A 24,550-nucleotide genomic window follows, 5' to 3' on the forward strand; every position below is an offset into this window, starting at 1 on the left:
ATTTAATTATTAAGATCCTGGGGTAATGAGATACTATTAAAGAATTATCATTAATTTTGTTAAGTATGATGATATTGGGGTTATGGTAAACACAAAGTCCTTACCTGGTAGAGAAATTTAGTAAAGAACTGAGTAAAAATGCTATGTTTGGGATCTGGTTTAAAATAATTCTGCCCCATACCCACACTTCCCAAAAAGGGCTACAAGGGTATATGATGCAAGACAAGCAAAGAGGTTCACCTTTTTGTATTTGTGACATTTTCATAATAATTTTTTTTAAAAGAAGGAAGAAAAAAAAGAATCCTTTATAACATGGGAAAAATAACAGTATCTACTTTATGGGGTTGCTGTAAACATTACAGTGCTTAGAAAACCTTAACATGTATGTAATATAATATAAATCTTCACTGAATATTATCAGCAGAAAATAATAAATCACTACTTCCTAAAAATGACTGTGAAACACTGAGTCAATTATGGTAAACATTTTTTTTTTTTTTTAACTGTAGGATTTCTCATGGGTATCTGGCTGTACATCCCTGGTAGGAGATATCCCAAAGACAAAAAGAACTACAAAAACAGATTTTTAATTACATTCAGAAGCATTAGTAATAACAGCCTTATGCATATTATAAATCTTCAATGCGGTATAAAGGATGTAATGTTTCCCAAAGTTGAGTGGCCACAAAACAATTTTTCATGAAGTGTCTGAGAGAAGCAGTGTTCCATGAAAAATAGGACCTTAAACTTGAATAGTACAAATTTATTTCCCATCAATTTGAATACAATTTGGCTTGTAAAAACACTGTGCTATTACTTTATGAGAACATTAATATGTTTCTCTATGTACAAAGTTCTACCTACAAAAGGAACAATGAGAAGGTCTAAAATAGGCCAAGAAATATTTGAAATCGCTGGAGATCATGTACTGAGAAATAATTTTCACAATAACCTAAGCCACAAAAGAGAAAGGACATTGTTATCCTGGAAAATATTATATCATTCCCAGTATCTAGAAAAATCCCTGGGTACATAGTCAATAAATACAAACTACAAGACATAAAACTGATTTATAAAACTTTCCCACTAAGACAACCACAATACAGAAATAGTGAAGATAAAAACAACCCAAAACACCCTTTAACATGGATATGACAATGATGATCTGGTCAAATAGACAATGAATACTAACGTTACTCTCCCAAGATTTTTACCTTAGTTCTGAGAGTTCTGGAAATGCATCAGGGACGTCCGGCATCTTGTAACCAAAACCATTTTGGCTTATCTAAAGAGAGTTTGAAATGGTATTAAACTTTAGCCATCTTTTTGACTGCTCCTATTTACTTATAAATGTAATTTTTAATGGATCGCATCTTACAATTATCACCTTCATCTTCTCATCTTCGCACCTCACATTGTCCTTATTTTTCCCCCTCCTTTTGTTTTTTTTAAAGTTTATTTATTTTGGGGTGCCTGGGTGGCGCAGTCGGTTAAGCGTCCAACTTCAGCCAGGTCACGATCTCGCGGTCCATGAGTTCGAGCCCCGCGTCGGGCTCTGGGCTGATGGCTCAGAGCCTGGAGCCTGTTTCCGATTCTGTGTCTCCCTCTCTCTCTGCCCCTCGCCCGTTCATGCTCTGTCTCTCTCTGTCCCAAAAATAAATAAACGTTGAAAAAAAAAAAATTAAAAAAAAAAATTAAAGTTTATTTATTTTGAGAGAGAGAAAGAATGTGGGCAGAGGGGAGCAAGGGGCAGAGAGAGAGAGGGCATGAGAGAGAATCTGCTCTGTCAGCATACAGCCTGATGCAGAGCTTGAATTCATGAACTGGGAGATCATGACCTGAGCCAAAGTTGGACCTTTAACCGACTGAGTCACCCAGGTGCCCTTCTTTCTTTCTTTTCTTATTTTTCAGCATACCTTGTATATATAGGGTTAATTTTTTTTTTCTTTCGTGGGATCATGTAAGTACCTGTGTTAGCTCTTTCCTGGGCAAGTATATGACTATTAAATAAAACACTTAACTGCATCTGTAACAAGTGCAGAGAATTATCTGTGGATTTTACGGCTACATAAGAATACATTTGTCTCATCTGAAAGATACTGAATACAAATAAAATTTAGTAAATTGGCAAAAGTCTGAATAGTTGCATAACTAAGTTCCACAAGACAGTAGGGGAGATAACAGGCAATCTGTTGTTTAAATTAAAACAACTTTTTAAAATTGAGGATCCTTGGAAAGTTCTCTTGTAATTTTGTTTATACTAATTTGAGTATTACTATGGGTGAGACTCACTGAAGGTTAAAATGAAGGTTTTTAAATCATTTTATATGTTTTATTCACATAGTCTCTCAATAACGTCCCACATGGTAACAGTTACCACTTAATTTTTTTTAATGTTTATTTAGTTTTGAGAGAGACAGAGACAGAATGCACATGGGTTAGGGGCAGAGAGAGAGGGAGACAGAGAATCCGAAGCAGGCTCCAGGCTCCGAGCTGTCAGCACAGAGCCCAACGCGGGGCTCGAACTCACGAGCTGCGAGATTATGACCTGAGCTGAAGTCGGACGTTCAACTCACTGAGCCCCCCAGGCGCTCCCAGTTACCACTTAATTTAAGAAAAATTTTTTTAAACCAGTGAGACACTTGAAGCCCTTAGCAAGGTAGAGAGCAGACCCTCCACAGTCTGAGACCTACTTCTCTTTCATGATCACTTCTCGTGCCTTCATGTCTATTTCCTCTATGACAGCTAGAGAGATCTATTAAATGCAGTTTCACAAGAATGCAATTTGGTTTACGCCTCCAAGACTTTGTCAATACTATTGCCTTTTCACAGAAAACTTTACATAACCCCTCTCATTCTGACAAATTCATTACCATCTGTCAAAATCTGGCCTCAAACATAAACAAATACATTCACTTACCTGCCCCATTTTAATTGAGCACCTACTATGTGTATCAGGGGTGGTTTGAGGCACTAAGGACAAAGTGGTGAAAAAGCAGAAACACATTTTTTATGAAAGCATCGCTTCTAGTTCTACCTCAGTTTCTAGGAGTACTGTATCTTCACTGTAATTCCAAACTACCTCTTCTACTCTACTGGAGGTTTCATATTTGCAATTATTTGATAATTTGCTGGTCACTTCTGAGTTTGTTACCTGAGCTGAAAATGCGATTTAATCTTTTTATCTTTTGTGCTTTACTTAGTGGCTGCCACAAGAAGGTATATGATAAATATTTGTTGACTGGACAATCTCAAGGATACAAAATGTAGAAAACTGAAGATACCCACCGGTGCTGAAGCGTCTGTTGTGGGAACAGGTAATGGCAGATTTGAAAGGACGCCGAAAGAAGGAGCAGCGGGTTTGGCTGCTGTGTAACTTGTTGTTGAAGAAGAAATAGTGTCAGCAACAGACAAAGAAGTGATAGTCCTGTTAGCTTCTTGTGGAGGATATGGAGGAAGAAATGGAAAACCCTGAGATGCGTAAGGAGGCATCCCACTTGGATTACTGTATAGGCTAAAAAGAAAGACAGAAAAAACATTAGATTAGACATTAGGGGTAAACCTATAAAACTATCCCCACATGGTTCTAAATCACAATGGCCATGCAACAGAGATAGAATCTTGTTACTATAATCATATAACTGACTTAAAATATTATATAAACTGATAAAATATGACGCCACCCCAATAAATATGGTTTCCATGAAAAAGCACAATGTTTTAGAAAATATAATATTCAACTAGTCAGAGAAGAAGTGAACAGACAGGCTCTTTTTGAGTTTGGAGCATTCCGTTAGCATTAATCGCTATCTTCATAAGAAGAATGGAGGACGTTTAATCCAGAAAACATATTCAAGACAGGTTGCTTGGATCATAGCTCTCATTTTATCTGGAAAAATATGACTGACAGTCATGACTGCTTTTCTAAAAGATTTCAAAGGAAAATAGTTAAGTGCAGAGAAGAGCTGCTAAAAACAAATATAAAACATAACTCATTTTATTGCGCTTCACAGATACCGTATCTTTTAAAAAACTGAGTGTTTGTGACAACCATGCATCGAAGTTCGTCTAGTGGCACTATTTTCCTAACAGCATCTGCTCATTTCATACGTTGGCATCACATTGTCATAATCCTTGCAATATTTCAAACTTTTTCATTATTATTTTTGTTATGGTGATCTGTGATCAGTGATCTTTGATGTTACTATGGTAACTGTCTTGGGGTGCCATGAAGTGCACCCATATAAGACAATGAACTTAACTGATAAATGTGTGTGCTCTGACTGTGCCACTGGCAGGCTGGTCCCCATCTGTGTCCCTCTTCCCTGAGATGTAATATTGAAATGAGGCCAATTAATAATCCTACAATGGCCTCTTAAGTGTTCAAATGAGAGCCACAGGTCTTTTACTTTAAATCAAAACCTAGAAATGACTGAGCTTGGTGAGGAAGGTGTATCAAAAGCCAAGACAGGCAAAAAGCTAGGCCTCTTGGGCCAAACAGCCAAGTTGTGAATGGAAAGGAAAGGTTCTTGACAGAAATTAAAAGTCCTATTCCAGTGACACACGAATGAAAAGAAAATGAAACAGACTTAATGCAGATGTGGAGAAAATGTTAATGGTTTATACAGAAGGTCAAACCAGCCATAACATTCCGTTAAGCCAAAGCCTAACCCAGAGGAAGGCCCTAATGCTCTTCAGTTCTACGAAGGCTGAGAGAGGTGAGGAAACTGCATTAGAAAAGTGGGAACTCGGCAGATTTTGGATCGTGAGGTTTAAGGAAAGAAGCCTTCTTCGTAACACAGAAATGCAGGGTGAAGCAGTTAGTGCTGATGTAGAAGCTGCAGCAAGTTACTGAGAAGATCGAAAATAATACAGGTGGCTACACCAAAGAATGGATTTTCAATGCAGACAAAACAGCTTTCTGTTGGAAGAAAATGCCATCTACGACTTTCTAAGGTAGAGAAAAGAAGTTGAAGTTGATGCCTGGCTTCAAAGGTCCAAAGGACAAGTTGACTCTCCTGTTGGGGGCTAATGCAGCAGGTGATTTTAAATCACCATTCAAAAAAATCCTAAGGCCTTTTAAGAATTAGGTGAAATCTAGATAGAGAGTTAAGATGGAAGAGTTGTATGGAGACTTTGAGCTTTTCTCATCCCTGAAACACAGATCAGCATCAAACAATTTTGAACACCTAGGAAAATGATCTGAGGATTAATCCAACAATCTGTGTAATGTGAGCCAGAGAACTTGGCAGGTACGTGGTACAGAGAGGTGAATTGGGGGAGAGAAAAACCATGGAGCCATAGAGGGTAGGGAACCATATTCACGCAGAGAGGACAGAGAGACAAAGAGAAAGAAGAGTGCAGCGCGCTGAAATGAAGGAAGAAAACAGCTGGAGAGAAAGAGAGAAATAAAGAGTGAAAGCACTCACAGGGGACTGCACAAGAAACCTGTTCCTCAAAGCCACTGACGGGGAGAAAGGAGAGGGTTTCAATAGGGCCAGGATTCTAGAAACAGTGGAGCACAGAGTCTGAAGTTTCGGAGCTCAGGGCCTGGAGGTGCTCTGGTGAGGAAGCAGGACCAATCCCCAGGAGCAGGCAGTGGGGTCTGAGGGTTCCGTGTGCCACACAGGGAGAAGCAGTTGCCCTACCTGCAATGAACTGCATACTGCCATACGTTTTCCCCGAGGGCAAAAGTCCCAGCAGACCCCAGAGTGCTGCCACATTTACTGATATTGGAACAGAGATGCCAGAGTGCAGCAAAACCTGGCGCCAGCTGTGTGTTGTGATTTACCGTAAACTCTGAGCCTCTGCCACTGCGTGATCGGGCAAATGTTTTCTGGGACAAGATGGCACCTGGCCATTGCTTGATGAGACCCTCCCCCCAGAGAATCAGCATGGGTCCAAGTAGGGAGGGTCTCTGAAGTGTGGGTTTTGAAACGCAGTCCCATGTGAGATAAAACTCTAGAAGGAGATAGCTTGGACACAGACAGGGTAAAGGCAGGGAGTGGACAGAAACCTGAGGCAAAGGAGCGGTGCTTGAATGTGTGTCTGTAAGGGCACAAAATGCCCATGCCAGAGACTAAAGAGCTGGGTGAAGCCATTTCCACCTTTAGTGCACACGTATACATACTTATGAGCTAAGCAGTGCCACCAAATGGACAATGGAGCCGTTACACCAAACCCCACCCATTTGTAGTCTCCAGGCACATGCCCCAGAAGAGCAGCACAAATCCCTTCAAACTGCTTGGTCTACTGTTCCTTTTCTTTGCTTGTTTTTGCCTCTGTTGTTTTCTTTTTTCTTTCATTTTTTTTTTCTCTTTCACGGGTAAAAAGAGTTCTATTTTCTCTTGAAAATTTTGATACTACTTTATTTTATTCCATTTTAATATTTAAAAATTTTTTTAAACTTTTTTTCCTTTCTCTTTTTTCTCTTTCCTATCAAGCTTCTTTCAAAAAACAGAATGAAACATACCTGGCATTGGCTTCCTTTATTTGATTTTGTTTTGTTAATATTTTTTTTAATTTTTACTTTTTATTTTATTGTTTTTCTTCTCCTAAAATGACAAGACAGAGGAATTCACCCCAAAAGAAAGAACAGGAAGAAATGATGGCCAGGGATTTAATCAACACAGATGTAAGTAAGATGTCTGAACTACAATTTTAAACCATGATTATAAGAACACTAGCTGGGGTTGAGAAAAGTATAGAAGACACCAGAGAATCCCTTTCTGAAAAAAATAAAAGAACAAAAATCTAGTCAGGGAAAATTAAAAATGCTATAACCGAGATGAAATATTGAATGGATGCTGTGATCTATGAAGCAGAGCAGTGAATCAGTGATATAGAAGATAAAATTACAGAAAACAATGAGGCAAAAAAGAGGAAAAATGGGCAAAATATCGTAACATAAAACTTAGAGAACTCGACGACTTATTAAAAAGGAATAACGTTTATATCATAGGAGTCCCAGAAGATGAAGAGAGAGAAAAAGGGGCAGAAGATATATGTGAGCAAATTAGAGTGGAAAACTTTCCTAATCTAATAAAGGGCACAGACCTCAAATTCCAAGAAGAACAGAGAACTCCCATTAGGTTCAACAAGAATTAACCATCAGCAAGGCATATTGTAGTGACATTTACAAAATACTTACCAATTTAAATGCATTTATTTTTCTTGTCTGATTGCTGTGGCTAGCGTTTCCAATACTATGTTTATTAAATAAAACTAGTGACAGGACATCCTTGTTTTGTTCCTCATTTTAAGGGAAAAGCTCTCAGTTTTTCACTACCGAGTATGCTATTAGTTGTGGGCTTTTCATATATGGCCTTTATATTTCGTGGTATGTTCTCTCTAAATCTACTTTGTTTAGAATTTTTTTATCATGTATGGATGCTGTGCTTTGTCAAATTATTTTTCTACATCTACTGAAATGATATCATTTTTTATCCTTCCTCTCAGTGATATGATGTACCATATTGGTGGAGTTTTAAATATTGAACCACCCTTGCATCCCAGGAATAATGCCACTTGATCATGGTGAATGATTTTTTAATGTATTGCTGGATTTGGTTAGCTAGTAGTATTTTATTAAGGATTTTTGCATCTATGTTCTTCAGAGGTTAGTTCACTTTTTTGTGGTGTCTTTTTTCTGGTTTTCTGATCAGCCAAATGCTGGCCTCAGAGAATAAATTTGGAAGCTTTCCTTCCTCATGTATTTTGTGGAATAGTTTGAGAAGAATATGTATTAACTCTTCTTTAAATGTTTTGTAGAATTTGCCTGTGAGGTCAACTGGTCCTAGATTTTTGTTTGTTGAGTTTTTTGATTACTGATTCAATTTCCTTGCTAGTAATTCATCTGTTCAAATTGTCTGTTTCTTCCTGTTTCAGTTTTTGTAGGTTATGTGTTTCTAGGAATTCATTCATTTCTTCTAGGTTGTCCCAATTTGTTGGCAAATAATTTTTCATAATATTCTCTTACAATTGTTTGTATTTCACTCATTTGTTATTTTGTTTATTTGGGTCCTTTCTCTTTTTTTGGATGAGTCTGGCTAGAGGTTTATCAATTTTATTGATTTTTTCCAAAGACCCAGCTCTTGGTCCTGGTTTCATTGATCTTTTTTACTGTTTTTTTGTTTTAGTTTCTGTATTATTCACTTCTGTGCTAATCTTTATTATTTACTTCTTTCTTCTGGTTTTGGGTTTACTTCATTCATTTTTTTTTTTTTTTTAGCTTCATTAAATATGTTAAGTTGAGATTTTTCTTCCTTCTTGTGGCAATCTGTACTGTTATAATCTTCGCTCTTAGAACCACTTTTGCTGCATCCCAAAGACTTTGGATCATTATGTTTTCATTTTCATTTGTTTCTATGTAATTTTTAATTTCTTCTTTGATTTCTTATTTGACCCATTCATTGTTTAGTAGCATGTTATTTAACCTCCATGTATTTGTACTTTTTCCAGACCTTTTTTTTGTGGTTGACTTCTAGTTTCACAGCATTGTGGTCTGAAAAGAGGCATGTTATCAGTTCAATCTTTTCAAATTTGTTGAGACTTGTTTTGTGGTCTAATATGTGTTCTAGTCTAGAGAATGTTTCATGTGCACTTGAAAATAATATGTATTTTCCTGCTTTAGGATGGAATGTATCTATCTGTTAAACTCATCTGGCATAGTGTGTCATTCAAAGCCACAGTTTCTTTGATTTTCTATGGATGATATGTCCATTGATTTTAGTGGGGTGTTAAGTCCCCCACTATTACTGTACTAGTATCATTTAGTTCCTTTTTGTTTGTTGTTAACTGTTATGATTTGGGTGCTTCCATGTTGGGTCCATAAACATTTATAACTGTTATATCCTCTTGTTGGGAAGTCCCCTTTATTATGATATAGGACCTTCTTTATCTCTTGTTACAGTCTTTGTTTTAATGTCTATTTTGTCCAATATAAGTATTGCTACTCCAGCTTTCTTTTGACCTCCATTTGCAAGATAAATGTTTCTCCAACCCCTCACTTTCAATCTGTTGGTATCTTTAAATTATTTTTTTTCATGTTTATTTATTTTTGAGACAGAGAGAGACAGAGTATGAATGGGGGAGGGTCAGAGAGAGGGAGACACAGAATCCAAAGCAGGCTCCAGGCTCTGAGCTGTCAGCACAGAGCCCAGTGTGGGGCTCGAACTCACGGACTGTGAGATCATGACCTGAGCTGAGGTTGGACGCTTAACCGACTGAGCCACTGAGACGCCCTGTTGGTGTCTTTAGGGCTGAAATGAGACTCTTAGAGGCAGCAGATACATGAGTCTTGTGTTTTTATCCATTCTGTCACCCTATGTTTCTTGGGGTAGTTAGTCCATTTACATTCAAAGTAAGTGTCAATTGTATATGTATTTATTGCTATTTTGTTACTTGTTTTGTAGTAGTGTCTATAGTTTTTCGCTGATCCTTTCTTGTCTTGCTGTTTCCTGGTTTGCTGGGGTTTTTTTGTGTGTGTGTGATATGCATGGATTCCTTTCTCCTTATTCTTTGCTCATTACTTTCTTTTTAATGTTTATTTATTTTGAGATAGGGTTGAGGGATAGAGAGAGAGAGAATCCCAAGCATGCTCCATGCTGTCAGCTTGAGGCCCAATACAAGGCTCAATCCCACCTATCAACAGATCATGACCTGAGCCAAAATCAACAGTTGGAAGCTTAACAGACTGAGCCATCCAGGCACCCCATCTATTACTGGTTCTTAATTTGTGGTTATACAAAGCACAGGTTTAAAGGACATCTTCTGGATATAGGAGTCTATATTAAGTTGATGGTTGCTGACGTTTGAACCCACTTACTCCTCTCCCCCACATGTTTTAGGTATATGGTATCATATTTTACATCCTTTTGTGATCCCTTGACTGATTTTTACAAATATACTTATTTTTCGTATTTGTGGTCTTTCTTTTCTACTCAGAGGGTTCCTTTTAATATTTTTTGTAGGGCTGGTTGAATAGTCATGAATTCCTTTCGTTCTTGTTTGTTTGAGAAACTATTTCTCCTACTATACTGAATGATAGACTTGCTGGATAAAGTATTCATGGCTGCAGATTTTTCCCTTTCAGCACTTTGAATATATCATGCCGCTCCCTCTGGCCTACAAGGTTTCTGCTGAAAAATCCAGATACCCTTATGGGTTTCCCCTAGTATGCAACTATCTTCTTTTCTTTTGCTGCTTTTAACATTATTATCTCTTTCTCACTACTTTCTGCCATTTTAATACTATGTCTTGGTATGGATCTCCTTGAGTTGATTTTTAGAGGGGATCTCTATGCTTCCTGGGTCTGGAAGTCTGTTTCCTTCTGCAGATTAGGGAAGTTTTCAAGCTATTATTTCTTCAAATAAATTTTGTCTCCCCCACCCCCTTCTTCTTCTGGAATCTCTACAACGTGAATATTCTTATACTTGACAGTCATTGAGTTCCCTAAGAGTTGTCCCAATTTGCATCAATTTTTTTTCTTTCATTTGTTCAGCTTGGTTACTTTCCATTACTCTCTCATCCAGATCATTAATTTGTTCTTCTGCTTCATCTATCACGTTATATATTCCAACAAGTCCATTTTTAATTGCACTTATTGTGTTCATCTCTCAGTGGTTCTTTTTTATCTCTTTGTTAAGGGTCTGATGTCCTCCACTCTTCTCAAGGCCAGCAAGTATCTTCACGATCAATACTTCAAATTCTCTAACATGCCTAGTACTCATATCCGTTTTACTTAGGTTTCCTGCTGTGGTCTGGTCTTGTTCTTTCATTTGGGACATATTTCTCTGTCTCCTCATTTTGTCTAACTCTCCATGTGCTAGGAAGGCCAGCTACATCCACGAGATCCTGCAGTGTCTTGCAGTGCAGTGCCTCCTGTTCCTCAGGACCCAGCACTCGGGCGGGGGGGGTGGGGTGGGGGGGCTGTGCCTCTGTGTGTTGTGTGTGCCCTGTTGTGTTCCTGCCACTTTTCCCTTCAGTCTGGTTTTCTGCAGTGGCTTTCTTGGTCTGCTGTGGGTAGTGTTTGGTCCCAGGGGAGTGAAGTGCACTGGTCTGCCTGCTAAATAAGACCTGGAGCCTCTGCTGTGGGGACTGAGATGGCCTAAGTGGACCTGCATAGAGTGCTTGGGCAGGGCAGGCACTTTTAACATGTTTTGCTTTAGGCTTTTGCAGCAAATGCCTTAGGCTTTTGTGTATTGGGGTGCTGGCAAGGGCTGTGCAGGTCTTCTGGGGGAGGGACCTCACAGTGCTGGGGACTGAAGCAAGTGTGACTGGTGAGGGCACATCCAATGAAGCATGGGGCGGCAGGCCCTGGCATAAGGAAGTTACATAGCAAGTGTTGGTGCCACACTGGTTCCCACAGCTGTGTTTAAGCTGAGGGGACGGGCAGAGAAAAGACATGTGCTAGCTCCTTTTTTCCTAAGTGGGGCGGGGGTGGGGGGTCCCGAGATCCCGGTTTCTCTGGACAAACTCTGTGATGAGTAAATCACTCTACCTTCTGTGTGCCCCAGGCATTTTTCAAATTGCTGAATCTGTGCTGTTTCTGTTCAGGATGTTTGGAGTGCTGCCTCTTTAAAGGCCGGAACTCAGCTTCCTAAGGACCTCTGGGTTCTCCCAGAACAGAGCACAGATTTTTACAATACCAGGCTTTATGTCCCACTGGTTGTAAGGGACTGCATACATTTTTGCATATAGGAGAGAAGTAAATTCTTGTTGCCAGAATAACTGTGGCATTTTGTATTTTCAAAACATCTACAGATAGATTTCTTGACCTTTGCCACTCTATCAAGAGATGGGAGTCTAGTCCCCACCCCTTTGAACCTGGATGGGACTTTGTGACTGACTTTAACTGCCAGATGTGAAAATTAAGTGAGCCTTCAGAGTATTTCAATCCCTGGATTTGCAACCACAACAGTTAATGCAAAAGATGAAACAAAGATGAGCTGTCTCTAGTAGTCTCTAATCAAACTGCAGATTCACAAGGAAAATACATGTTGTCAAGGTTTGATGATGTGTAAAAACGATTTGAAAGGTATTTTTCAAAGCTGCTGAAAGATGTGGAAAATTAAAAAGATAAAATAACCAATGGAAACACAGAATTATCATCTCCAAAAAAAAAGCAAAAAGTTGTATCATAAAAGAAATATAATCATGACCAAGTACATGACTTAGCAACAGGGAATATTTCCAGAATCAAATTAATGAAAATATCAAACATGAAATTTAAGTAAAAATCATGACCTCAATCACTGAGAGGCTGGAAGGAAAGGAACGTTTGTGAAAGATAAAGTCTCATCAATCATAACAGAAGGCTGATACACCTAAAATGAGAGAATTAAGAGATGTATGTTTATATTATATTTACATTATTCAGAAAGACGAAGGTAAATATTGGAGAAGCAGCTAAAAGAAGAAAACGCAGCTGCCTCTGAAAAGTATAAATTTGTCTGTCTGAAGGTGGGAATGTGGAAAAAAAGAGAACTGCCTTTTAACATCATTTGAAATTTTAAACTGTATTATGTGCACTTTGATAAAAATAAGTAAAAATAAATATATACATATAGGTTTTTCGTTACAAATATACTTACTATGAAAATGCTGTTGAAGAAGGAGCTAAAACTGGAGGATTCTTCCAAAACTCATCCAATAGACTCTGAATAATTTTTCCAAGATCTGAATGCATTGTAAACTGAAAGTAACAGTATACAGGAAGATTAAAATCACTTTCAGAATAAGTCTTATTAGGATAATGTCATCCTAAAACTTAATCTTAAATCCCCTTCTGCAAGTCAGGAAGTAAATGAAAAACAAAGGATATTGTGTCAAATGACCATATGAGCAATCTACAACTTTTAATATTTTCCTATACACTCGATACCATAAATCAGGTTAAAAATCTATTTAACCAATAATGGAGCTAAAATATTTCCACACTTTTTAAAATAATTTTAAGGTTCAATGATAAATACTGAGAGTACATATAAGTTACAGTTCCTCACATTAATCAATTATTTATGTATCCTAAGAACTTGGAGGCATATTTGAATTTTATCCCCTCCTGACAACTATGGAAGATCTACTATGAACCAAAGTTCTAAGATCAACAGGTCCTCATCACAGAAAAACAAATAACTTTCAAATCAATATTATCTATTAGATATAGTGACTTTTTTTTTCTCGGAATTGTACTGATTCCAAATGAGATTTTAAATGCATTTTAGATTTCTGAATATACAGCAGAAAAGTAATACACCTGTTATACTACTCTGAAATAAATTATACTATATACATACGTTGTTTACTAATGGAGAGGTAACATAGACTCCTTGTTTATCCATTAAGTGATGTCGTATTGGTGGATAAACACTGATCACTGGTTTTTCCTGAGGAAACTGTGGAGGGAGCAATCTGTTCAATGTAGAACAGATGAAAAACAAAAAGACAAGGGTTATGTTATATAGTCATTAATGCTAAAACAAACTTAAGTTAAAAGCAAATTAAATTTTCATACTTTAATTTGAATTAATTATTCACAGTAGTAAGTGCTCTCTTATGGTTGTTGATTGAAAATATACAAAAGGATCTACTTTGGCAACAATATCATAAAGTAATTCAATATAGTAAAACCTTCTTAATGTGGAATATGGATACTCTGAGTTATAGAATATTCTTTACACCAAGTCAATTAATTGCTTTCAAACACAATAAACCAAGCTACGTAAAATCTCAGATAAAAGTCAGATCAGGTTATTTGTACAAGGTGAACCACAGTAACCCAGTCTGGCTATCAGCTGGACCACAGTTTCTGTCCATATAATTTCCTCGTGGTTTTCCTACTTTTGAAATACTGCCAAGAATTATTTCACCATCTACTGAATTTTTAAAGAGTGAATAGATAAAAGCCAAAGTACTACAATTAAAACACTGTAGCTGTCTTCATGCCTTGGTTCTATAAAGCTCTCTTCTAATTGTCCCCATTAACACATCTCTCCCAAGTCTGAGGTCAATCACATGGTTTCAAGTAAAGAACAGTAAAGTCTCAATACAAAAAAAAAAAAAAAAAGGTGAAAATCTCAACCTTCCTGAACTACCACAAATTTAAAATCAGAGATCGAAGTCTTAAAAAATGGGATTTTACTGGATATGGATACTGATTTCCAAACCTCTCAAAGAAGAATATGTCCCTTTAAACGGTCTCTCTGTTCGCCTGCTGGCTCAGATAACTATTTATTTTATAGCACTGTCAAAAAGAAAACTGGGTCCTTTTTGGCTTTTCCTACTTAAGCATATGGGGGACAAAACTACCTCATTTATATAAAGATGTTAAAGTAGTTTGGTAAAAAAGGCAATGAATGGTCTTTGAAGCACAACCAATCTGGGTTTGTAATCCTGACTATGCTGTTCACTACCTATGTGTCTGTAATTTGCCCAATTTGCAGGACTGTTGTGAGGATTCAAAAAGCTCCTCTACATCAAGATAACCCAGCATCATGCTTGGGACTGTTATACGTTCACACTTTCATTCACTTATTCAACTAGGATTTAACAAGGCCTTTTCTGTGCTGGCATTGTGCTAGACGGTGAGAATATGAAGATGAATAAGCCATGCTTCCTGTCTTCCAGTTAAGTGCTTCTTACCCACAAACACCTGCTCCAGCACCCAGCCCCCTACTGCAATCTGAGAAAGTAGTAACTTAATACTTTCATGCTGAAGACTAATAACTGCAGTTATGGTTAAATGGGGAATTCAGCAATCATCCTGTCCAATCTTTTCTCTCACGAAGAAAATTTTTAACTTGATTTTTTTTTCTTTAATCAGCAGATCAAATTGAGCCTTGAACTTTCTGGCTGATGTAGTGTATCTGTTGCTGAAAACTAGACTATTTTAACTTGTTTTTGATATAAAGCTGAATAGATCTCTAATGGTTTCCGATACACAATCCCTTTGATTGTCCTTATCATTCTTTCTTTCAGCCTACCTCCAGCTAAAACTTTAGTGCAAATCAATAAAAACAATTATAGTACTAAAGATCATTACATCTTTTTATTGCATTTCTTTCTTCTTGTATAGTTTTTTCTTACAGCAATATCATTATAATGATGTCTTAAAAAATTTTTTGTTTCACGAAATTGCATTAACTTTTTTAGAAGTTACAGTTACTAGAAAGGGAAAGGTTTAAGCAAGTTTACTTTAAGCAATTTACGTCTAATAACTAAGAAACAAAATAATGAAAAGACTTTTAAACACACTATTACATAAAAATATAGGAGACAATTCTACTCACATATTAATGTTAATTGTCAGGTTGTTTACGGTGAATGGCAACCTGTATTCCACATCTTTCTGTATTTCAGCTATACTGTAAGAGAAAATTTGAGAAAAAAGTTTACCTGAAGTTACAAAACCATTAATGTTAAAAAGAATTTTATATGTTTTTAGAGCCTACTAAAACTATTAATTTTAATCACAGAATCTAGACAGCCAATATAACTCACACCTTTTTTTTTTTTCAATTTTTTTTTAAATGTTTATTTATTTTTGAGACAGAGAGAGACAGAGCATGAACAGGGGAGGGTCAGAGAGAGGGAGACACAGAATCCAAAACAGGCTCCAGGCTCTGAGCAGTCAGCACAGAGCCTGACACGGGGCCTGAACTCACGGACCGCGAGATCATGACCTGAGCCGAAGTCGGACGCTCAACCGACTGAGCCACCCAGGCGCCCCAATAACTCGCATCTTAAGGGAACAATTATCATAGAAAGATTTATCAAATAAGCAGGCAAAATATTCTGAGATATCCAAGTGTGTGTGGATACAGTGCAGATAGATGTTGAGGTAAAATAGCAAAGAAAAACTCCTATTAATACAGACCGATTTACTATAATTTTATCTAATTCATCATTACTAGAAGCAACTGTTATCCTCTGGTTAACAGAGGTCAACAAGACATCTGGGTTCTGATCGTAACTCTGCCACTATTCAGCTATATAGACAGCTAGGGAAGTCTGGGTCTTAATATCTTAAACTTAAGTCTAGATAAGATGTCTCCTACAGTCTTATGACAGACTGCTGGCCATTTTCCTCCCGTTCTTCCTAAATAAGAGAAGTCTAATTTTATTTTGAGTAGCAACATTCTAGCCTTTTTTGGCAGCTAGTTGTTGGTACAGACTTAACCTCCAAGATAGATAGAGGGAGGTCGCAGGGTCAAACTACTAGGAAAGCATCTAAAAGAGGGGACAAAAAAAATGAGTAAGAGTCTATTTGCCCCTCCTGCCTGGACCTGATAGCTGCACTTCCAACAGCCATATTGGACCATGAGTGACCGTGAGAATGGAAGTCAGACACTAGGGAGAGCTGAGCAGAAAGAAGGAAGTAGCTTGAGTCTTTAATGACTACGGTATTGTCAACTGAATTTCTTTTTTGTGAGAGGAAAAAGTTTTATCTTGTGGAAGTCAGTATTTTGGGAGTTTCTGCTGGTAGCAGCTGAATAGAACTGCCAACTAATATAATTTCCTTACACTTTAATGCTCTATACTTAGAATTAATTTATTATTAATTGTAGGGACACATTATTACAACTACAATCTAGCAACCAAATCTTTTGGAAGCTCACTTCAAGTCCTAACGAACATTCATAGTATTTCCAAAGGGAAAAATGTTAAGTAGTACTAATGAGTTAAAGTTAGGAAGAATCTTAATATTCAAAAAGGCATGAAACTTTTCCACACATTAATGCTGCTAAAAGGTCTAGCATTTACGTAATAATTTATTTTTTGTTCTTTTGATTGCTTCAACTAAAGCTCTGTACTCTGACATCCTATGGAATGGGGTTAGAATTGAGAAGAAGAAACAGCTGAGAAGAGACTCAAAAACATATTCAGTATTAGGACTTAAACAGTGTTAGACAGGTTTTTCTTTGGGGTTCACGTTTGGACACTAGGATACTGACAACCTCCTCAGTTGTAGGAACACCGTATAATCAATTAAATGGCTTCAGTTTTCTATTCCTGTATATTAAGACCCGAAGGTGTAACTGCTTCAAGGGAATGCTGGTCACAAAAGCATCCATCAGTTTTAAGCTAAGTAGAGCATCTTCATGGTTAAAAGCATTACCTCCAAAGTGAGGTTTCCTGGGTTCAAATTCTCCCTCTAAACCATTTACTTGTGTGACTATATGCAAACTACTTATCTCTCAAATGGAAAACAGGGATGTTTAAAGTACCTATCTACCGAAAACATTTGTTAGATTAAACGAGAGAATACACGTAAAGCCCTCCACAAAATACCGTAATTGTTCAATACATGTTAACTATCATTAACTATGCGTTTTGAACATGCATCACAGTTGCAGCCTGTCTACATTTATAGTACTGAAGTTTTAAGTCAGTTTTTCAGTGTATTTTTATAGAAAGTAAATTAATTTGATTAAAATAATTTTCACTTAATTCATTGGCTTAGAAGTGTTCAATTCATTGTCCTGATGATTAAAGTGTTGACATTATTATTAAGTTTTGGCAAATTTCCTACACAAATGAGGTATAATAGATAACTGAAAGCAATACTCGTAATATTAGTGAAAGCTGAACTATGAGTAAACAAATTCCAACACAAGTTAGTCATGGTAATTGTTGGAGTTCAGGACATACTACTTCAGCATCTTGATTATTTTCAGCCAAAGGAGTTTGAGAAAATATGAGAAGCAGGAATGTTACTCTAACCTCCTCCCTGCCCCATCATAAAACCCTCATATGACATATGCCCTTCTTATATCAAGAGGAAAGGAACATCCTTACCTCCAAAGACAAAGGGACACCAAGAAGAATAGTAACAAAGAAGCCTTGCGAAGCTGGCCCCCACCTTGTTTACTACAATTACCTCATATTCTTTAACCCATCATATTCCTCCATTGCTGTGCACTCTTAATCCAACCTAGCATAAAATACTCAGGTCTAACTATTTCTTTGGGTCTTCACTTCCTTTTTAAGTTTTCCATCTCATGTAAAACTTCTATTAAATAAGCTTATATACTTTTCTCCTGTTAATCTGTCAGTTTAATTTTCAGACCCAGCCAGATATCCTGAGAGAGTTGAGGACACCATTTTCCTCCCCTGCACTAGCTACATTAGACAATATGGCAAATATCTGCTTACTTAAGTAAAAGAAGAATCATTCCCTGAATATTCACAAATGTGATTTTTGAAGTTTTTGCTATTTTAAATAACTTTTAAAAAACTTATTTTAAAAATGATTCATTTTCATTGGGAAAAAACAAAAAGAACAAGCAAGGAGAACATAAAAATCAATCCACTAACACACTGGTATATAACCTTTATATATTCAGAGCCTTACGTAAAATGCAACTGTACTGTCTACACAATTTGTAACTTGCTCTTCTTGAATCAGTAAATGCTATTTTACACTGTCTTTTTTTTAATGGCTGTATAATGTTTTACTATCATGTTTAATCTACTTTTTATTATTGAGATTGTTTCTAGGTTTTACTATTATAAATCACACTTTGATAAACATTCTTTGCAGCCTTATCTTTCAGCTAACAGGTAATAGCATTCTGGATATAAACACACACACATATTTTATTTTTTTTTTTTTTTAATTTTTTTTTTTTCAACGTTTATTTATTTTTGGGACAGAGAGAGACAGAGCATGAACGGGGGAGGGGCAGAGAGAGAGGGAGACACAGAATCGGAAACAGGCTCCAGGCTCTGAGCCATCAGCCCAGAGCCCGACGCGGGGCTCGAACTCACGGACCGCGAGATCGTGACCTGGCTGAAGTCGGACGCTTAACCGACTGCGCCACCCAGGCGCCCCACACACACATATTTTAAAGTAATACTGTAATCACACTACAAGGGCAAATTTGAATTATCTTCCATTAATATTTTTATGTTCTAGGTTCTCTCAGACAAGTGAATTACTATGGTTTTCAAACTGAAACAACAAAGAACTCTGCTAGAATGTATGATCAAGTGGCATCCTCATTTCTTTGATAGTCTGTAAAACTATAAACAAATAGACCTTGAAATGCAATATAGGCACCAGTTATGGTAAAAAGATTCCTTTACAAAACAATCATTTATCTCTGACTATATTTTGGACTTTATATTTTGTGTACAGTTGGACTTCGTAAGACTTGGTTCAATCGAACAGCTACCATATAGCCACCATCTTGCAAAGAAACAAACACAGAAATATGTGTGGTCTTTGAAGGGGCGCACAGCTGAAGAAAAAATCAAGGGACTAAAAAAGACCAGTTCAAGCATGCATGTCCCAGTGTTGAGTAAATCAAGAAATGTTTACAAGTGAACCTTGCAAATAAAGGATGCAGATGCTTAAAAGATGGTAGAGATTAGACAACTTCCCTTTCCCACCTAAATTTCTAGAAAATATCACAAAAGACTTAAAAAAAAACCCAAAGCTGTAACAGTGCTTTGCAAAGAGTAAGCAGAGAAGAAATTCTGAGGAATCCCTAAAAGATAAAAAGATGGGATTAGATTTAAGGAAAAGGGTGATAATAAGGAAAAAGGCAAGAAAAAGTTAGTATATACAGGAACTAATGACAAACCCCCAAAATAAGACCAATGCAAAGCAGGAGTAGTCTGAAGGTCCTGCAAACCCTTGAAGAAAGTCAATGCAAACCCAGAGTGTGGAGGGCAGGGCAGAAACATTTCCCAGGGTAATGAATGGGAAGATGTGTGGAACAGAAGGTAGGACAGATCACTCTCTTTTCCCTGCTTGTTCCAACCAACAGTCAGTCATCTCTGTATCTAGAACAACACGGTGAGGCAGCAGTGCCTTAGGAAGGTGCTGACTTCCAGGTAGCCTCCAACGCCCAAAGACAAATATCAGCTTGTCCCATCTTGGAGCAAATCATTCTTTTTTTATTCATCATCAGAGGCAGGCTATCATAAACAGAGTTCAATATCTACCAACAAGTCAACAAGAAATCTCCAATACAGAAATGAACACTTCAAAAGAGGTCTGAACAAAACAAAACCATGCAAGGCAGGCACCAAACTCAACAAGCCCCAAATACAAAAACTTAAGGAAACAGAGTTAATTGAGCAAACAGAAGACTCTAAATTTCTGTAATTAATATTCTTAAAGTAACAAAAGAAAACAACACTTGCATTCACATACACACGACACAGTTGACATGAAAATGAAAAATTAAGAAACTGAAAATTTAAAATAAATAGCTCAAATAAATGGTTCAGCGCTCTGTTTGGAAAATGTTTCATACTACCTTCTCGGAGAATACTGACACGTTTTTACATTTTAAAGGCTTTGGGAAATTCTAAAGCACTCGATTTTGTTTTCTCAGTCTGTTTGACATGGAGCATGTATTTCACAGTACTCTTTGAACAGTGTTCTGTGGAACACAGGATAATGAAACAGAGGTGCAAAGAGCTAGAGGAACACAGAAGAAAGCACCTAACCTAAACAAGGGTAGGGGTGGTAGGGTCTTCAGGGAAATAATATCCGAACTACAATTAAAAGTCAAGTAAGAGTTAACACCTAGGAAAGAGAACCAGAGAAACAAAGTGGACACTCTACACAGAAGAAACACCACGGGGAAAAACTTCAGGTGTGAAACAACACGGGGGCTCTAAGTATTCACATCCTTTGCCATTGAAAATCTCACACCCCTGCGGTCTCATTAAAAAGAAAAAGAGAGGCCCAAAATACAGACACTTAGGCTAAGTCACTACACTAGGTCTTAATACCTAACCTGACTGTAGCCTCAACCTCCTCAGAAATTTGTCTTAACCAGTCAGGAATTTTCTGAACAGCACTAAATGAGATTATCTGTCACATAGGCCCCCTCTATCACTTCCAAGATGAGGTAATCCACCTAATTAGACCCCCTACTCTTAACCCCAAAGAAAGGTGACCTTACCTGGTACAATCCTTTTCTTTTATTTTGCTAATAACTTCTTTGCTCCACCACCATTCCTATAAAAACTTTCCATCTTGTACAACTACTGGGAGCTCCCCTTATTTGCTGGATGGGATACTGCCCAATTCATGTATCATCTAACGAAGCCAACTGCATCTTCAAAATTTACTTGGTTTTGTCTTTTAACAGATTGGGTGGCAGCAACAGGATCCGAAGAAGGGAATTTCCAAGGACAATTGGAAATAAAAAGAAACACAGGCGTGGCACTTCAAGGACCTTTGGTGAGCTCCTCTTTGAGCTCCACCTTCTTTGCATTTGAACTTGGATCTAATTGGTTTCCAGTATAGAGTTAATGAGTCAGTCTGCACAGACAAGAGGCTCTAACAGAACTGCAATCCTTTGCTTGGTTCAGTCTACAATTTCATATTGAAATCCCTTTCCCAGTTCCAGTCTACAGTCCCCACTGACTGGCGTTTGCTGGGTTTGGTACTTTCCCCAATTCTAACCCACAGTCTCCATTTACTAGCGTCTGCTGGTTAGCCTACGGTGGCAACTGGTGGTGGCCACTGGCTGGGGTTGGTGACCACTGGCTGGATCTGACTTAAGAGCCAGTCTGGGCCTGATGTGAGCTGGACTAGGTCCAGTGTGAGGCCTCTGGTGTTGTTTTAAATAATGGCTGATAAGAAAGTCTCAGAAGCCAGAGATAAGGCTGCAAACATTGGTGGCCATGGGTCAAGCATTTAAATTCAAAGGCTATTAGAGCACTCACTACCTCAAGAAGACTTCTGTGATAGAATAAGTTGGTCACATTAATGGGTTAGAACTGACACTAGGTCACCCACCAACCTGAAGGCAATTTCTATGCAATGAGGTAAAACACCGCACAATTCCCAACTCCATGTCATGTCTCTCTTAGGTATTAGTTTGACTTCGAGAAATCCAGAGGCTTAGCTAAAAAGTGGGATCTTTTATATGTAGAGTTGACCAGGCCACATTCTGGCATACACCTGCTTACTGTAGGTCTAAAATCTGTAGTCCCAGAAGTTGCAAATATTTAGTCAAATAGCAAGATCTTACTAAAACCAACCTAGAATTACAATGGCCATTAAGGTAAATACTCCAATTAGAGAAATAATTTAAGAAGTGTTCTTGGGGCGCCTGGGTGGCTCAGTCAGTTAAGCGTCTGACTTCAGCTCAGGTCATAATTTTGCGGTCCGTGAGTTCGAGCCCCCCGTTGGGCTCTGTGCTGACAGCTCAGAGCCTGGAGCCTGTTTCAGATTTTGTGTCTCCCTCTTTCTCTCCCCTCCCCCGTTCATGCTCTGTCTCTCTCTTCTCAAATAAATAAATAAATAAATAAATAAATAAACTTAAAAAAAATTTTTAAAAAAGTGTTCTTGAAGAACACTTGAAAGTATTCTCAAATAGAATGGGATACCTATTTTAATTGGTAGGCAGAAGCCTTCAAAAGGTTTCAAAATTCCAAAAGTTTCATTGATTCACTGTAAAAGGACAATGAAAAAGAAAGGCACCTAAAACAAAAGACTAACATATAAGACTGACATTACTTCCTATGGCCCTCCTCTCTCCTTTACTTGAGTACTCTTTCTAGGAATCCTCTATCTGAATTCCCTTTCCATTCTGAAGAGACTATTAGTTACTTTTTAAGATAAAGACCATCCCAGGATGCAGGCAACCCCTACAGTTAACTAAGGGTCATAGTTAAATAATTTCTTAAACCCATAGAGGATTCTCAAAAAGTTTTGTAAATAAATTATGTCCTGAACCCAGTAGAGAGGGAAAAAAAAAAAAAAATCCCTTTCCTTTCCAAATCCAGAACAATTGGTTATTGATCCTTGTTCTCCCAGGGATAGCTACTGCCTTCTTGATGGTCTCGTTTTACATCCTAAGAATTTGGCTTGGCTTTCAGCCTGTCTGGGACATGCAGGTTCTAGATCTTATAAAGACAGTATCTTTTGTGCCCTGTTTGAGGATGCGGCTAGGATCAATGAGGTTGTTTAAAACTGCCACAAATGTTAACTGTATGTCTTGGCTGAGACTTGACAAGATACTTGAAAGGATGTCCTAACTCTATGATCAGAAATCTGTCCAAATTAGAAGCTGGTATTCAGAACCTGAGAAGAATTTTTTTTTTTTTTTTTAGGACTTCTCTAAGCTAAATGCACCCAGAGCAGGAAAAAACACTCAAACATAAGGGGATGAGTATGAGTATCCTTTGATATCATTTCGGTGGCAACTTAACTCTTTGAGGAATTAAAAACAGCTACACTTGTTTTAAATATATGTTATCACTTTATACCTGTTGGAACAGCTAAAATCAAAGACAAGAAATAACAAGTACTGGTAAGGATGTGGTGAAAAAGGAACCTTCATGCGCTGTTGATGGGAACGTAAACTGGTACAGCCACGGTGGGTATGGAGGTTCCCCCCAAAAAGTAAAAACAGGAATACCATTTGATCCAATAACTCCACTACTGGGTACTCATCCAAAGAAAACAAACACTAATTTGAAAAGACATGCACCCCTGTTTACTGAAGCATTATTTATAGTAGCCAAAATATGGAAGCAATCTTAGTGTCCACTGACAGAAGAATGGATAAGGAAGTTATGGTATGTGTATACAAGGGACTATCAGTCAGCCATAAAAAAAAAAAAAAAAAAAAACGAGACCTTGCCATCTGAGACAACATGGATGAATCAAGAGGTTATTATGGTAAATGAAGTAAGTCAGGTTGAGAAAGTTAAGTATCGTATGATTTCATTCATATGTGGAATCTAAAAAACAAATGATTAAAAAAAAAAGCAGAATCAAACCTTTAAATACTCAGAAATGATGGTTGCCAGATGGAGGGAGGCTGGGAGAATGGGGAATATGCATGAAGAGGAGTGGAGGGCTTCCAGTTTTGGAATGACTAAGTCGTGAGAATAAAAGGCACAGCACAGGGAATATTGTCAATGATATTATAATAGTGTTTTATGGTGACAGATGGTAGCTACACTTGTGGGGAGCACAGCATAAGGTATAGAGAAGCCAAATCGTCATGCTGTAGACCTGAAATTAATGTAACATTGTGTGTCGACTATACTCAAAAAAACTTCTTTCAAGTGTAAGAATTCAAACTTTCATACTATATTAAAATTCAGCCCTAAAATTAAAAGATAATAAAGAAAGACTGAGCTGCGGCTTTTTTTTTTTATACGTAGTGAATTTTGTTTCTGCACTTATATTCATGGCAACAATTTAAAGCTATAAGCTATGAGGTCTGCGTCTGTGTTTATGTGTCTCTTTCTATAGAGAGAACTTGTAGTAAATGTGTGGTATTTTCTATCTCCAGTTGGTGTTCTTAAAATTAATTTGTAAATTTAGTTGGCTTAAAGATCTACTTAATTGGTTTAGGGAAAATTAAGTGCTTATCTAATTAAATTCTCAGAAATATGAGAGAAACACCCAAATGTTTTTGAAGTTCTAGGATAATCTTCTACTAAATTAAAGCTAGTTTAAATTCATCAGTTTAATTAAAACAGGCATATCTTTAGAGTTATCAACATTGAATACAATGAAGATAAACATTTTATTCTACCTGAATTACTAGTTTATTACAGCTGT

General features: G+C 37.3%; 1 protein-coding gene across 2 annotated transcripts in view; it reads right to left on the reverse strand.

Annotated features, from left to right (window-relative positions):
- The window catches only part of VPS37A (VPS37A subunit of ESCRT-I), a 46,500-nt gene that overhangs the window by 10,607 nt on the left and 11,343 nt on the right, over positions 1–24,550 (reverse strand). For both annotated transcript variants that reach the window (XM_025933027.2, XM_086703279.1), the window contains exons 2-6: positions 15,291–15,365; positions 13,299–13,413; positions 12,594–12,694; positions 3,289–3,514; positions 1,215–1,285 (exon numbers count right to left, since the gene is read on the reverse strand). In XM_025933027.2, coding sequence (XP_025788812.1) covers positions 1,215–1,285; positions 3,289–3,514; positions 12,594–12,694; positions 13,299–13,413; positions 15,291–15,365 — 588 coding nt within the window. The remainder of the gene's footprint in view (positions 1–1,214; positions 1,286–3,288; positions 3,515–12,593; positions 12,695–13,298; positions 13,414–15,290; positions 15,366–24,550) is intronic.

The sequence above is a fragment of the Puma concolor genome, chromosome B1 (assembly GCF_028749965.1).
Source record: "Puma concolor isolate L17-30 chromosome B1, mPumCon1.1.hap2, whole genome shotgun sequence".
NCBI lineage: Eukaryota > Metazoa > Chordata > Mammalia > Carnivora > Felidae > Puma > Puma concolor.